The following is a 15,912-nucleotide window of genomic DNA, read 5'->3' as shown; positions in this document are numbered from 1 at the left end:
TCTCTAATACAACTTTTCACCTTTCAGTATTATTGTTTGCAGGAAGCAAGAACAAGTGATAAAATAAAGTGCAGTAGATCAATAAAAAGTGACAGGTGTCATTTTTAAAATATATTTTATTACAAATTTGATTGCTTTTCATAAAAAATGTTGCAAAAGAGATACAAGTCAAACCCCCAGTGACTCAATAATACTCTTAGTGATTGTCAGAAGTTTTACAAGTGGCTGATACAATATAAACTAAAGCCACTGTGGTCTGTATTAATTCCATCAACTTTTTCTGACTAGCACATTGTTTACTAACAGAAATTCTGCTAAAAAATAATGTACATTTAAATTAGGAACATAAATTACAAAAATAAAAATGAAAGCCAGAAAAAGTCTAGTAAATAATTTAGTCAACTTCCTCCATTCTTGATGTGTCATCGTCGCCTTCCAAGACTGGCATATCTTCATCAGTGGGCTGAATTATGTCTTCAACTGCAGAATCATCATCATCAATTCCTGTGTATAGAAATACAGCCATTAAAAAACAAATTCCTCAATTAATGTATAATAACCTAACTACTACCTGAATGTTTAAAGGAAAAGATATACATACCAAGACCAAGTTTGATCATTCTGTAGATGCGGTTAGCATGTGTCTGTGGGTCTTCCAGTGTGAATCCTGAGGAGAGCAGAGCGGTCTCGAACAGGAGAATGACCAGGTCCTTCACAGCTTTGTCGTTCTTGTCAGCCTCTGCCTTCTCCCTCAAGGTCTCAATGATTGGATGCGAGGGATTAATCTCAAGGTGCTTCTTTGCAGTCATGTAGCCCAAGGTGGAGTTGTCTCTCAGTGCCTGAGACTTCATGATCCTCTCCATGTTTGCCGTCCATCCATAGGTGCTGGTGACAATGCAGCAAGGGGAAGCAACCAAACGGTTCGAAACCACAACCTGTCAGGATAGAAATTCAGTATTTTTAGTATGTTTGAACACAGTCAAGCCAACTTCCCATCCCTAACAATGTTAACTAAAATAACTGTATCATTTTCTGAAGGAGAAAAATTACCTTTTCAATCTTCTTGTCAAGGATGTCCTTCATGATCTTGCAGAGGTCCTCAAACTTAGTCTTGAGCTCTTCCTGCTTCTTCTTCTCCTCCTCATCCTCAGGCAGCTCCAGGCCTTCCTTGGTTACTGAAACCAAGTTCTTGCCATCATACTCCTTCAGCTGCTGGACACAGTACTCATCGATGGGCTCAATCATGTAGATGACCTCCAGGCCAGCTTTGCGAAGACGCTCCACAAAGGCAGAGTTGGCAACCTGGTCTTTGGTCTCACCTGTTAAAGTTATTTCAATATGGTGTTTAATGAACTTAAACTACTGGGGAATACTTGAAAACAAAGGAAAATAAACCACACTGAATAACTTACCAGTGATGTAGTAGATGTGCTTCTGGTTATCCTTCATACGAGAGACATAGTCCTTGAGGGAAACCATTTCATCTCCAGAGGCTGAGGTGTAGTAGCGGAGCAGCTCAGACAGTTTCTTCCTGTTCTGGGAGTCTTCATGGATTCCAAGCTAAACATAAAAAAACAGCGTGTCATTTCGTGGTATTAAAATCCATGCAAGATGATTGGTATCAGACATTTTTTCTGAAGTTTTAGAGTTGAAGAAATTCAGATGAATGAACCTACCTTGATGTTCTTGGAGAACTGCTCATAGAACTTCTTGTAGTTGTCCTTGTCCTCAGCCAGTTCTGAGAAAAGCTCCATGCACTTCTTGACCAGGTTCTTGCGGATGACCTTCAGGATCTTGCTCTGCTGCAGCATCTCTCTGGAGATGTTCAGTGGCAGGTCCTCAGAGTCCACCACACCCTTGATGAAATCTGAGTAGGGAAAATAAACTGGTCAGCTTCCCAAAGCCAGGAGTTGAGTTCCAAAAACAATTACTAATAACTATGAATTTTGAGAGAATGCGTCAAGATTTATGCGTTACTTCATTGTTACTTACTGAGGTATTCTGGGATCAGTTCTTCACAGTTGTCCATGATGAAGACCCTGCGCACATAAAGCTTGATGTTGTTTCTCTTTCTCTTGTTTTCAAAGAGGTCAAATGCAGCTCTTCTGGGTACAAAGAGCAAGGCGCGGAACTCCAGCTGGCCTTCCACTGAGAAATGCTGCGGGGGTAGATATGTATTAATTAGCATAACATTATTGCAACTGGTGTTGGTAAATATGATCATCACAAGAAGATTTAGCTTACCTTCACAGCCAGGTGGTCCTCCCAGTCATTGGTAAGACTCTTGTAGAACTCGCCATACTCTTCATTGGTGATGTCATCAGGGTTACGGGTCCAGATAGGCTTGGTCTTGTTGAGCTCCTGGGCATCAATGTACTTCTCCTTGACCTTCTTCTTCCTCTTGTTCTTGCCATCCTTTGTATCTTCATCCTCATCAGAGCCAACGTCCTCAATCTTAGGTTTGTCCTTGTCCTCAGCAGCCTCCTTCTCAACCTCCTCTTCCTTTTCTCCCTCCTCCAGGTCTACTTCCTTCTCTCTTGTCTTCTCCACCTTAAATATGCAAAGGCATATTTACATTTTGCTTTGCCATGCCATTATCACAGTCAATGTGTGGTTATTATCAAGTATTGATTGAATAATTGTTCTTACTGTGTAATTAAAAACTTACAAAAAGTGTGATGGGATAGCCAATGAACTGTGAGTGCTTCTTCACAACTTCTTTGACGCGTTTCTCCTCGCAGTACTCTGTCTGGTCTTCCTTGAGGTGAAGGATCACTTTTGTGCCTCTGCCAATTGGCTCTCCTAAAATCAACAACAAAATTAGAACCGTGGCAGACAGGGTTAAAATGACTGATTCAATTGTTCTGTAAATGAGGGGACTAAGACATACCTGTATCAGGCCTGACTGTGAATGAGCCTCCAGCTGCAGACTCCCACACATACTGCTCGTCATCGTTGTGCTTGGTAATGACTGTCACCTTCTCAGCTACCAGGTAGGCAGAGTAAAAACCCACACCAAACTGACCGATCATGGAGATATCAGCCCCAGCTTGCAGAGCCTCCATGAAAGCCTTGGTGCCGGACTTTGCGATTGTGCCCAGGTTGTTGATCAGGTCAGCTTTGGTCATGCCGATACCTGTGTCAAGGAGGGTCAGGGTGCGAGCATGCAGATCAGGCCTGATTTCAATCTTCAGATCCTTGCAGGACTCAAGTTTGGTGGGATCCGTCAAGCTTTCATATCTGATTTTATCCAAGGCCTGCCGAGAATAGATAACTCAATTAAAATACTTTTTTTTGGCAAAAAAATATAAGGGCTTGTTTTACATTAAAAAAAAAAAAAAGGAAAACATGATGCGGAAGTGTTTATTTCCCTTACATCTGAGGAGTTGGAGATGAGCTCCCTAAGGAAGATCTCTTTATTTGAGTAGAAAGTGTTGATAATAAGGGACATCAGCTGAGCAATTTCAGCCTGGAAGGCAAAGGTCTCCACCTCCTCCTCCATAATGTGTGCAGAGCTCTCAGGCATCTAAAGGGGGAGAACATATTGGGTAACATTTTTCAGAAAAACAAAATTGAAATTGTACCTCTATATTTTTTGTGTTTTCAAATAATTATATTTTCACCTGTAGTTTAAATTTATTTACTCTGAACTTCTTCGGTTACGTTTTTCTCAGGCAGCCACATGGCCTGCTGATACGCACATGTTCCTTCTGTCAATCAGGGAACTGGCATTTTTGGGGGAGAGGAGGGGGGGGGGGGGGCTAATGCTACTGCATATATTTTTTAGGCCTTCTAAGAACATTTCATAGATTAAACAAAAGCTTTAATCCAGAATCAATAATTCCTTTACAGTTTACTAAGCTAAGATGCAAATGTGCTGCATCAGCTGTTAGAATAGATTCTGAGAAGCCATTGGTCCCATACTTGGGTCACCTTGCTTGCCATGTGCTTCATGCCTGTAACAGTCCTACTTAGACACTGATAGAAAAGCACATACACTATACCATTCTGATTCTAACCGATAGTAAAGGTTAAAATTAATTACATTATATCACAAAAGCACCCAATATACTGTAAAAAGAAAAAGTTGTTTTAAATTTTCTAATTCTTACCTTGAATTCTAATTCATACCTTGAATATAGTCTTTATTTTTTGTTACTTTGTATAGTTAAATCAATCACTGAGTTTGATTTCTCTTCTTCAAGAGCTTCAAGTGTGTGCTTGGCTGCTGCTCCTGTGAGCAGTAAGTGTCTTATGAATTAAATCACTCACTTTACATAAAACCGTGCAAGCACCCAGTATACTCTAAGATTGAAATGATTGTTGCATTGATTCCATTCTTACCTTAGATTTAATCTTTGTCTTCTGTCACCTTTAGTAGACAAATGTATCACTGAGCTTGATTTCTCTTCTTGGAGAACTTCAAGTGTGTGCTTCTCTGCTGCTCCTGTGGGCAGTAAGTCTCTCTTGGTTGTGTTCTAGTGAGCGTCTTCTGACTCTATGCAGACCACACGACATGACAACGTGTTTTTATACTTACGGGATGGTTTCTCGAAGCTCCCATTCAGAAGCTTCCAGATTGTATGTTCACTACAGTCAGGGGGGTGCTGAGGAATGGTCTGGAAGGGGGTTGCGATTGGGACATTGGCGCTCTAAAGTTGGTGTGCCCTTATAGGGTTGCAGAGTCACAAGGAGTGCCTGTCAGTCACAATGAGAGCTTCGCTGATAGCTTGTATAGCTGTTAGACAGCATAACCCAGCACCACAGCTGTGCATTGCCTTTGCCATCAGCAGCTGCCATGGTGCCCCACTGCACCCACATATGCTCATATTTAAAGCCATTTGGGATGCTGTTTGCAACTTGCTGTCCATTCACAGTTTAGATTAGGCATGTTAAATTCATTTCATTGTGGGACACATACAGCCCACTTTGATCTTCAGTGGGCTGGACCAGAGAAAGACATTTACCTAAACATTTAATCCCTGAGATGTCTTTAATGCAATTTTAACAGTGTGTCTCAATTTTTCCACATCACAAACACATTTAAAATGGACTTCTTGTAAAAGAAAAGAAAAGAAAAGAAAAGAAAACTAATAAAAGAAAAAAACAAAAAAAAAACAAAAAAAAAAACCCAAAACAAATTTATATAGTATATCACAGAAACAGGAACTTTTCTGCAATTTAATTGTTTATCTATTACTTAACTACTTTCGTATAATATGAATGGCTATGGGGGAGATTTTTATCAATAGGAAAAGTTGTAAAAACTAATGAAAATACAGTCAAAAGTTCAAAATCTGTGTACTCATTCACATTTCACAATCAGAGTGGTGTCTTTACTGGGCTGGGCCTGGTTTAGCTCATACCTTCATACACTTCTGAATTTGTTCTGGGCTATTAATAAATTTATTGATTAATACATTCACCAAACAGAAATTCTGGAGGGAAACCCATATGCTGCCTTATTTACACATCTATATATGCATATTGTCAGAGTTTAGATTACCTTTTCTTTATTTGCATAATGCATATTGCAGACCAACTTACTAGGAATGTCTAGAACTTTCCATTTAATTTCCTGATTTTCATTTGTGGATTGCAAACAGAATATGCCATCCAAAGTATTTGGTGATAGAGAGAGACTTATAGTGAAGCAAACTGAATTTTGACTATGCTCTGTGGCCACTGGCCAAACTTAAATTCTCGCAGAAATCATAAGCTTCCCTATAACACATTAATATGTGTATGCAAAGACACAGTGTGTTGATGAGAGCTTGTGATGGTTTAGCAAGAGGTTGCAAAAACCCATTCATCCCATAACACTTGGAATAGGCTGCACTTACATGTAAAAAATAATTAAAGTCAGACTTGTGTAAGACAGACGACTAGAATACTCTGGTCCGATCTGAGCGGTAATGGCTTTACTTACCAGAGGAGGGCAGTGTATCGCACTTTCTAGGGATCAGTTACATAATCTAAATGTTTCCAGCTGGTAGCAGACGTTACTAGAAGCTGAATACTCATGTACCTCAGTGTAAACTGATGAAAGAGAGAAGCCAAATTTCTCGGTGTTCCACTATTCTGTTTGAGTAAGACAGTGAGTCAGTCCTTTTTTTAATGAAATGGAAGAATGAGAATAATAGCAATGTTTCTGGAACTTAGTGCCAGAAGGTAGTTTTTACATCCTGGGATGGTTCTTACTTTGGTGCTTTGATTACAGAAGTGACCATGAGTTTCAGTCTTGGTTTTCTGTTTCAGAACTTTCTGTCTTTGCCTTGACTATGGAAGATTTTATTGCACAGAGAGATTTTCCCCCTTTGTTTTTATTTACTAATAATATTTATTTTGTTTACTCTGTTTATACTCAATTGAAAGCTTTTTCACCATAGGTTTTCTTATTATTACATAGAATTTTTATTTGTATTCATTCAAAATAAATATAATTTATTTATTGCTTTGGTGGTCCATAAAAGTTGTAAAAAAACATTGATTTTAGCAATAAAAAATATTAAATAACAGCGAGTTATTTTAAGTCGATGTGTTTATTGTTTAAATTAATCGCGTTTTACACGCACATACACTTCTGTTTTTCTGCTGGACTCTATAATTCACTGTACGCATGGCTGCGACCGCAACGGTTCAACGCATGCGCTCTCGCTGACATCCGGGGCCAGGACAAGGATGAACGGCGATTTCCAAGATGGCGGCGGAGGGAGGAGGGAAGGAGATGAACGAAATTAAAACTCAGTTCACCACACGAGAAGGTGTCTACAAACTCCTCACGCACTCTGAATACAGCCGCCCGAACAGGGTGCCTTTCAACTCGCAGGGCTCCAATCCCGTCAAGGTCTCCTTCGTCAATGTAAACGACCAGTCCGGCAACGGCGACAGGATCTGTTTCAATGTGGGCCGGGAACTCTACTTTTATATCTACAAAGGCGTGAGAAAGGTAAACAGTACTGAGCGAGGAGGCAAAGTAACCGCTGTTCGGGAGCAGTCCGTTAATTTGACATATTTAAATGCGTTGCAAACCAGCTGTCAGCTCTCTCGGCTTCTGTTATTTAAGTGCGCAGATTATCAAGAGAAGGCCATGTAGCAAACCGAGCTAAGTTAGAGACTGATTAGCATTCTTAGCTAACATCGCCACAGTTGTTTTTGTTGTTGTTGTTGCTTCGATTAGATTTGTGCGCCCTCCAAGGTTCACTAGTTAATTCGGCGAAAAGCTGTGACATGAAATTACCCAGTGAACTGTGCTATACGAGAAAAGGCTTCTCCTGTTCTGTCATGTCATGTGGTGTTTGTTTATCCTCGTTTCTTTACGTGGAAAGTGCACCTCTACACTGTCGGTGGCAATACAGACAGGAAACAACTTTGTTGTTCCTGTTAAAGAAGCCACTGACTGCATGTAAGCTTTAGACTTTGTAAGCTGTGGGCATGGAAGTGAACAGTGTTGTTTTTCATGGTGTAATGATGTGTGCACGCTACTGTCAGGACTGGGTTGTGATGCAATGTGATCCACTGTTTAGGTTGCGTGCAGTGGTGATGTCATTGCAGCAAGACACGTTTAAGCAGAGATGGTGACTGTGACAGCGGTGATCATGCTGGTCATGTGCTTGACCCGTAAGCTGGGTGTAGCGGCCAAGCATCCTAATAAGGACTCTCACTTGTGTTCGTGTTTTGGTTTTCCACGAAAACTCTAACATTGCATATTGACGTTAATGTTAGAGCTGTTCTTCTGTCGTCTTTAACAAAAGTAAAGTGCAAAGAGGAACACTTATTTTGGATAATTCTAAGTTAATATGGTGTACTACCCTGCAAAGGGCAACCTTTAGGTTTGAAAAGTTATGAAGTCTGTTATTTGACAGCAAGTTAAGCTACAGAATTGTGTGGTTCGATTTTACATTTTTTGAACCCTGAGGCTAGTGTTTGACGTTTCCTTATGATTAAAAAAATCTTCAAATTGACTGAGCAACCGTAAAACTGCAATGTCAAAACATTTAACAACACTGCTGTCTATGGAAAAGAGATCCTAGAGAAAATTTTCGAATAGTGATAAAAATGCTGATACTTTTGCTACTTAATCAAAACTGCAGGGAGTAAATATTAGCCATTATAACTGTTTGCCAGTAAACAGCAATGTTAACCTGTTGATACAACAAAATTGAACCAGAGTAAATGCTGCATTAGCTTTAGGGACAGCATTTGTATTCAGGTTCATTTTCCTGATGTAGGGACGTCTCGGGTGGTTTTTAACATCAGCAATTCTCAAAACTTCCTCATCAAGTTTTGGAATCCCAGAGCACGGACTGAATTAGTGCAGCCACCCACACACACACACACACACACACACACACACACACACACACACACACACACACACACACACACACACACACACACACACAAAACCCCGTTCAGCTATCTTAGTGAGGACCTTCATTGACATAATGGTTTCCCTAGCCCTTTATCCTAACCCCAACCATTAAAAATGATGCCTAACTCTAACCCTTACCCTAAACCTAACCATAGCCTAATTGTAACCCTGACACTAAAACCACATTTTGAGCCTCAAAAAGGCCTTCAAACTTGTGAGGACCAGTGTGTGTGTCCTTACAAGTGACTGTTGGTTCTCACAAGTATAGTAGAATGCAGATTTTGGTCCTCACAAAGATAGCTAACATAGATGGATAACACACACATTACAAGGTGAAGGCCTGACTATCTCAATTATTTTGGGGTTAAATGTCTTGTTCAAAGACCCAGTGATGTGCATGAAGAAGGAGCTAATGGTCAAACCACTAATCTTACAATCAATGGGATTGCCACTTAACATCTCAAAGTTTTTCAGCCATATACAGGACAGTGGGTAAAAGAAATTGAAGCACAGCAACACATTTTGCACAGTTTCAGATTAGTGACAGATAGATCAAAATCACCATTTTGTCTGTTGACAAAAGTGAGTAAAACATTTGTCACCTGAAACCCTAACCAGGGTATGTCAGGATGATAAGTCACAGTGAGTTGTTGTACATAAAGTTTATTGTTCAAGGATTAGACAGATCCACTGCAAACAGTTGGGATCAAGCAAGTTTTGTTTGAGGTATTTATTTCTCTTTAAACTTAATATTAGCAGCTGAACATCCCTGGTAATATGTCTTCTGTGTCTAACCCAGGTGGAATATGAAGCATCCTTGTATAAATGATTTATGACAGTCTAGCCACAGCATCATCGTAGCACTTGTATTGTCAGGCAGCCATAGATGCTTATTTTATCTCATTTTATTTTGAGCTGCCTTTTTGACAACACTGATACCTTTAGAAGCGTTGCAACTCCTAACCTTTCTCTCTGACTTGTTTTATGCCCCAAAATAGACCTGAAGAAAGCGATAGACATGAAGCTATCACAAATGTTAGATTTGCATTAGTCAGGCTTTGTTGCTCTTTCTTTCTATTTCGGAATAATGACTTTCTACATGTAACAACATATCACAGTTTCTTTAATTTATTTTTAGTCATGTCAATGTGTTTGTAATTGCAGGCTGCTGATCTTAGTAAGCCCATAGACAAGAGGATATACAAAGGAACGCAGCCTACGTGCCATGACTTCAACCCCCTCACAGCTACAGCAGAGAGTGTCTCTCTGCTGGTGGGCTTCTCAGCTGGCCAGGTGCAGCTCATAGACCCAATAAAGAAGGAAACCAGCAAACTCTTCAATGAGGAGGTGGGTAGCAGTTATCATTGTTTTGAAGACAACTTGCCTCTCTTGAGCCTTGTACTATGAAGAAGGATTTGAGGCTTAGTAATGTAACTTCGGGTTTAACCCTGGATTTTCAGTGTTCCAAATGTGGTCCACTACTTACTAGGGTACATCGCCAACATAATTTGTACCGTAGACCTAATCTGCTCTACAGGTTATGTTTGACGTAAGAGATAAACAGGTATGTTCAGTTTTCTGGAATGAAGCATCACCATTCCTGGATGATCCTTGTGATCCAAGTGTGTAGATAGTTAAAGGTTGTAAAAAAAAAGAAAAAAAAGAAAATCTAAAATCTTTGTTTTTCTCTGGTGAGCATTAGTAATAAATATAAATTCTTCCTTTTGTCCAAGCTATCTGTAAGTCATTTTAAAACTTTTATTGTACTTTGAATAGACTAAACTTTATTAATATTGCTTTTTCAGTCTAGCTGGCCAAAGAAGATGAAGCTCACACATAATCAAGCAGCATCATGAATGCTTCGAAACAAAGGAACTTTATTTTTGGTTTATGAAGAGTTTCCCCTCTCATCGAAGAGGTTTCGTAAAATTCTAAAACAACTCATGGAGAATCTCAATGACTTAATCCCTAGTGGGGGTTGTCCTGAGGTCTTGTGAGCCATTGTTAATTATGTGAGTTGTCACATGAGCCAAGGTGTGAAACAAGGCTTTGGTCATTATTGTAATCAGGGCCAAGGTGGGAATCCTCTATGAGTCTTTGCCTCACTTTATCATAATATGAGGTATTTGGTGTTGTCCTGTCCTTTTCCTGTTGAGGTGGCTCTGTTATGTTGTGTAATGCATTTGTGGAGTGAGTGTTTGGTTCCTCCCATGTAAAAATCTGAACACTGCTTACTGAATTACACTGTGTTGTTTAGCTTATGTTAGAGTATTTTAGCCTTGGAATGTGCCAGTTTTTGTCTTGAGGGTTTTCCATGGTGAAACGTGTACTAGGATGTTAATGGTTGGAGAACATTTTTTGGAACTTATCTAAAAAAACTTGCCACATACTGGACAACAGTGTATTTCCCTTTGTTGTTCTCTATCCCTGGTGGATGTCTGAGGTTTGTTCTGGTGCATTTATTCTCATATTAATAAGGTGTCTCCAAAAGTTGATTCTGTTCATCTGGACGTAGCGTTTTCAGTGGGAGAAACGCTTCATCACTGATTAAAGTAGCTTCTTCAGTCTCAGCTGACTGCAGGTTTCCCCAATCTTATAAACAGTACATTTGCATAATGACTGAAACGACCTCCCAGCCCATTGTTCCTTCAGTGGGCTGGTTTCAGTCATTATGCAGGCTTCTGCTTTATAGGTTTTCTATTGTGACACAGGTGTCATCTGCCCATCTGATCTCTGAAGGCGATCAGACAGTGTTACTTTCCACTTCCTCTATGCAAAAATTGGTTACACTGGGGAAGCCATGGCGCATATTTAGTCTGTAGCAACCTTCATATTTGAATTATATGGTGGCTCATTTTCACAAACCACAAAAGATACCAGTTGCCTTCTTCTCAAGCAGTCCAGACTCCCATGACCTGGACATTCTCTGACTGAGATAACTACATAGACATATTTAGATGACTCTTTTTTTTTTTTTTATTGTACTTTTGTCTCAAACACACAAACTCTCTGGTGTAATAGCTTTAGCCCTGATGCGCATGTGTGTGCGAGTGTGTGTTCATGCACGTGTTAGTTTAATTTTTAAGCCTCTATTATGTCTTTAAAATCTATTTTTATAATACCATAGTGTATATCACGCTGCTTCCCTTAGTCTTACCCCATTTCTGATTGGTCATATTCTTTCATATGAACATCCTCATAGCTAGATCGAGAAACCTGACTTAGCATGTTGTTAATCACCTTTGTGTGACCCCTTAGCTTGACTGCTGATTTTGGGGTAAGTGGTGACAAATAGAAAAAAGGTGTCATGGATATGATGAACTTTCCTTGTACAGGCTCCCAATAATATGTTTATCAGAATACTTTATTAATCCTTAAAGAAATTGTGTTTATGTTTGATCTAGTCCACTAGCTGACCTGTCTCCTTGTTTTTTGCTTTGTTTTTCCTTTTTTCTATTCTTCTCTTTCCAGAGACTTATCGACAAGTCGAGAGTAACATGTGTGCGATGGGTTCCTGGTTCAGAGAGCCTGTTTCTTGTGGCTCACTCCAGTGGCAGCATGTACTTGTACAATGTGGAAAACACCTGTGGCACCACAGCACCTCACTACCAGCTCCTTAAGCAGGGTGAAAATTATGCTGTGCATACCTGCAAGAGCAAATCGGCTCGTAACCCTTTACTGCGGTGGACAGTGGGCGAAGGGGCGCTCAATGAGTTTGCTTTCTCCCCAGATGGAAAGTTTCTAGCTTGTGCGAGCCAGGATGGCTTCCTGCGGGTTTTTGGCTTTGATGCCGCAGAGCTACACGGAACTATGAAGAGCTACTTCGGTGGCTTACTGTGCGTGTGCTGGAGCCCCGATGGACGGTATATTGTGGCAGGAGGGGAGGACGACCTGGTGACGGTTTGGTCATTTTTGGACTGTAGAGTCATTGCACGAGGGCATGGCCACAAGTCATGGGTGAGCGTGGTGGCGTTTGACCACTGTACCACCAGTGTTGAGGATGGCGACTTGCCTGCGGAGTTTAGTGGCAGCGACGAGGACTTTCACGAGCAGAATCACTTCAGTGCAGGCAGAGACAGAGCAAACAGTTCTCATTCTCGGCTTTCTAAGAGAAACTCTACGGACAGTAGACCGGTTAGTGTGACCTACAGATTTGGCTCAGTGGGACAGGACACCCAGCTGTGCCTGTGGGATCTCACAGAGGACATTCTCTTCCCTCACCTCCCTTTGTCCCGCACTCGAACACACACTAATGTTATGAGTGCCACAAGCCCTCCAGCAACAGGACAACCTCCTTCTACTCTGTCCACGACCACCAGTTCCGGTGGCACCAACAGTAAAGACAATTTGAGCAATAGTAGCACTAGCGGCAACCCAACTAACTCCCTCCCCGGCACCTTGCCTCGGTCCAATAGCTTGCCTCACTCCTCAAATCCAGCGGGGGGCAGCACCCCCAACAGTAACACAGGCAGCAGCAACAGCAGCAGCAGCACCACCGCCACAACCAAGGCCAACAGCATCATTGACAGCGCTTTCATCGCCACCAGCGTCAGCAAGTTTGCAACACTGTCGTTACACGACTCGCGGAAGGAGCGCCACGAGAAGGACCACAAGAGAAACCACAGCATGGGTCACATCAGCAGCAAGAGCAGCGACAAGCTAAACCAGCTCAGCTCGTCAAAGATGGCGAAAGCTGATGCTGCTAAGACTTTAGGCACTACTCTGTGCCCACGCATGGAGGAGGTGCCGCTCCTGGAACCGCTGGTGTGCAAAAAGATAGCTCACGAAAGACTCACTGTGTTAATCTTCCTGGAGGACTGTCTGGTAACAGCCTGTCAGGAGGGTTTCGTTTGCACCTGGGCTAGGCCTGGGAAAGTGGTGAGTGACGGGCCTCATGAGAATACTCTCTTGTGACACTTTAAAGTTATGTTTTGTTGTTGTTGTTGTTGTTGTTGAGTAATTCTTGCATTCAGGAGCAGTTGGGTTTGGGTTTGTTTGGGTTTGAGTTCACACCTCATATATATCTATCGATATATATATATATATATATATATATATATATATATATATATATATATATATATATATATATATATATATATATATATATATATATATATATATATATATATATATATATATATATATATATATATTATAAACCTGCATCATTTTTGATTATAAATAGGACAGTTTGTTTAAAAAAAAAAAAGAGAGAGCAAACCTCACGGCCTCACTGTTCTACCTCTCGTGTTACATTTGAGTAAAAACCTTTATTATCAATGTGTGTTATCTGTCTCTCCACAGGGATTGCTATCATCTCAAAACAACCCAGCCAATTCCCCCAGTGGAACAGTAGTATAGTCGATGCTGGTGCTGCTAATAACAGCTCCACGCAACAGAGACGTGGGGACGACCACGACCGAGGCCCTGCAGCGCTTCTTCACACACAGTCACACATCACATGACCTCGAGTGTTTCCTTTCATTCTCATCACTACAAGCACCCAGATGCTCTCTTTGTGTTACTGTTCATGTTAAGAATTTTGGCCAAGGCCAGAGTTAGAAACTTGACCCCCTTTGTTTTGTGTGTGTGTGTGCGCGTGCGCCTGTGTGGGGGAGGTGGAGTGGGTTTAAAGGGTGCTATTGGAAGTTAGATGGCAAGTTTTAAATCATCCAGGAGGCTTATGGGAAGGTTTGACTGGCTTCATTATTGCATCTATGCTCATATCAGAACGTGTCAAGTCTAACAATAACAAACTAATCCCCCAATCTCTTGTGCCTGTAAATCTTCAAAGACTAGATACGGTGTAAGCATTTGTGATGATGCCTCAACCTGACCTTTTTGTGTGGGTTTAATTAAATCCCTTTTTTAAAAAAAAAAAGAAAAAAAAAAAGAAAGAGATAAAATAAATGTAATATATTCACAGATAAAGGGAATAAGATGAGGAACTGTTTTGGAGCGACAGCAGCATATCCCCAAAGCGAAGTCTCTTATTTTTCACCTCCTGGGTGATTCCTTGTGCAGTCACGGTTGTCAAACACCTGCCCAAGAGAGACTGCCTTTTACTTCCTTTTGAAACGTTTTTAAGTCCGAGTTGTCAAACTCAGGAGTTTATTTGCACAGTTTTGTTTTTCTTTCATTCTTTTTCTTCCCTTGTATATTTTGAACTCATGAGGGTGGAACAAGTTTTTCAAAACGCTTTGAAAGCACTTGGGGAAACGGCTTGTTATCGTTCTGTCTCAACGCTGGATGCTGCAATCATAGTTTTTTATATAAAAAAAAATTGTTTGCACTTAATAGTTAGAGGAGTATGGCTTTACATTTTGGAGTGTGTAAGGACTCCTTGACAAGGTTGTTATATAAATAGAATTTAAAAAAACAAACTTTGTATCTATTGAGCATTTATTTTAATATTGTTTCGGATGAAATGGGCTCTGTAATATATGTAAATATTGTACATCAGTGATTTATGAGTGAAATGATCATATTACATTAATTGAAAATCCTCATTTCAGAAAATAGTGATATTTCTAATACAGAAAATCTATACCTAATATTAAAACAAATCTTGAATATGCAGGTGAAAATGTTTCTTTTCTGTTGTACATAGAGAAATTTCAGGTGTATTTTTATTAATGAAACGTTTGGTATAGGAAATGTCTATCCTTTTGTCTAACAGGTAGTGCTGAATGCTAGCTAGCCTGTCGCTGCAGATTCCTTTTACTACGTAGACAGGTAGGCGCAGAGGCAGTGGTCTATAATTCAGCCATCACTTCGAGCTCAGGTAAACCACAGGAAGACCAACGCTGGCATAGTTCTCCTCACCCATAGGCAGCAGTCCCATCCGTCATAATACTTGTGAAACTCACTTTAACAAATAAGACTGACAACCTTGTTCTGCACACAGGACTGAAATCTGTGACTTCTGTTATATTGCCAGTAACTGATGCTGAACTTGTGAACAAACTTGACACTGTGTTGAATTACCAGCTGACATGCGTCAGCACTGGTGGTGTTGGGGGGGGGGGGGTTAGGTGCTTGAGGTGAGGGGTGCTTTTTCAGGCACCCACACAGAACTAAGGATTTTAACAGTGGGAGCCTTTTCCTCCATGTGACGCCTATTAAAACAGCTTTGACAGACTACCTGTTCTGTTTGTGTTCACTGTTTATTTACACATGAAACTACGCGTTCATGCAACACTTATTAGTTGGACATGCAACCTCCATGCTTTCTTCTGCCTGGTTAAGCGGTCAGGCTCAATACAATGTGAATTTCTTACATTGTTAACCTTTACTTTTATCGCATAGCGAAAGAAGTATTACATTTTTTCACTTCATAATGAAGGACTAGCACAACTAATAATTTCCCATGATGGCTTGGTTCCAGGGCAGGGTTCTAGGGCAAACTCATTTGACATTGTGAGCCACTTTGATCTAAAGCAACCTGGATGAGTAAAATTCCCTTTTCTTTCGATTTAATTGCAGAGATATCTTATAAGCTTTGCAATTGTAACAACATCTCAGTTTTTCAACAC

The 15,912-nt window shown here is 40.5% G+C and overlaps 2 protein-coding genes across 2 annotated transcripts; one reads left to right on the top strand and one right to left on the bottom strand.

The window, feature by feature from the left end:
* Positions 1–98: 98 nt before the first annotated feature.
* On the bottom strand, positions 99–4,589 carry hsp90aa1.1 (heat shock protein 90, alpha (cytosolic), class A member 1, tandem duplicate 1). Its single transcript, XM_080881948.1, has 12 exons — positions 4,541–4,589; positions 4,345–4,447; positions 3,377–3,526; positions 2,891–3,257; positions 2,669–2,802; positions 2,245–2,550; positions 1,993–2,158; positions 1,677–1,867; positions 1,413–1,560; positions 1,051–1,319; positions 602–935; positions 99–504 (listed from the first exon to the last, which is right to left on the bottom strand). The coding sequence occupies exons 3-12, from the start codon at positions 3,524–3,526 to the stop codon at positions 395–397; spliced, it is 2,175 nt and encodes a 724-aa protein (XP_080738074.1). The 5' UTR covers positions 4,345–4,447; positions 4,541–4,589; the 3' UTR covers positions 99–394.
* A 2,087-nt stretch (positions 4,590–6,676) lies between these two features.
* wdr20b (WD repeat domain 20b) lies at positions 6,677–15,545 on the top strand. Its single transcript, XM_080883529.1, has 4 exons — positions 6,677–6,949; positions 9,539–9,721; positions 11,846–13,252; positions 13,682–15,545. Exons 1-4 carry the CDS (start codon positions 6,701–6,703, stop codon positions 13,736–13,738), a joined length of 1,896 nt encoding a protein of 631 aa, XP_080739655.1. The 5' UTR covers positions 6,677–6,700; the 3' UTR covers positions 13,739–15,545.
* The last annotated feature ends 367 nt before the right edge of the window (positions 15,546–15,912 follow it).

Source organism: Rhamphochromis sp. 'chilingali' (assembly GCF_963969265.1).
Source record: "Rhamphochromis sp. 'chilingali' genome assembly, chromosome: 5".
Taxonomy (NCBI): Eukaryota; Metazoa; Chordata; class Actinopteri; order Cichliformes; family Cichlidae; genus Rhamphochromis; species Rhamphochromis sp. 'chilingali'.
Note: the sequence above shows the minus strand (reverse complement) of the source record. Positions and strands in the feature narration are given on the sequence as shown.

Bases quoted from the DNA above. Each gene is read 5' to 3' on its own strand.
- wdr20b (XM_080883529.1), top strand. From the start codon at position 6,701: ATGGCGGCGGAGGGAGGAGGGAAGGAGATGAACGAAATTAAAACTCAG. The intron at 6,950-9,538 runs GTAAACAGTACT...TTGTAATTGCAG, and splicing joins TCTACAAAGGCGTGAGAAAG to GCTGCTGATCTTAGTAAGCC. The intron at 9,722-11,845 runs GTGGGTAGCAGT...TTCTCTTTCCAG, and splicing joins GCAAACTCTTCAATGAGGAG to AGACTTATCGACAAGTCGAG.
- hsp90aa1.1 (XM_080881948.1), bottom strand. From the start codon at position 3,526: ATGCCTGAGAGCTCTGCACACATTATGGAGGAGGAGGTGGAGACCTTT. The intron at 2,803-2,890 runs GTATGTCTTAGT...TGTTGATTTTAG, and splicing joins CACAGTCAGGCCTGATACAG to GAGAGCCAATTGGCAGAGGC. The intron at 1,561-1,676 runs GTAGGTTCATTC...TTTTATGTTTAG, and splicing joins AGTTCTCCAAGAACATCAAG to CTTGGAATCCATGAAGACTC.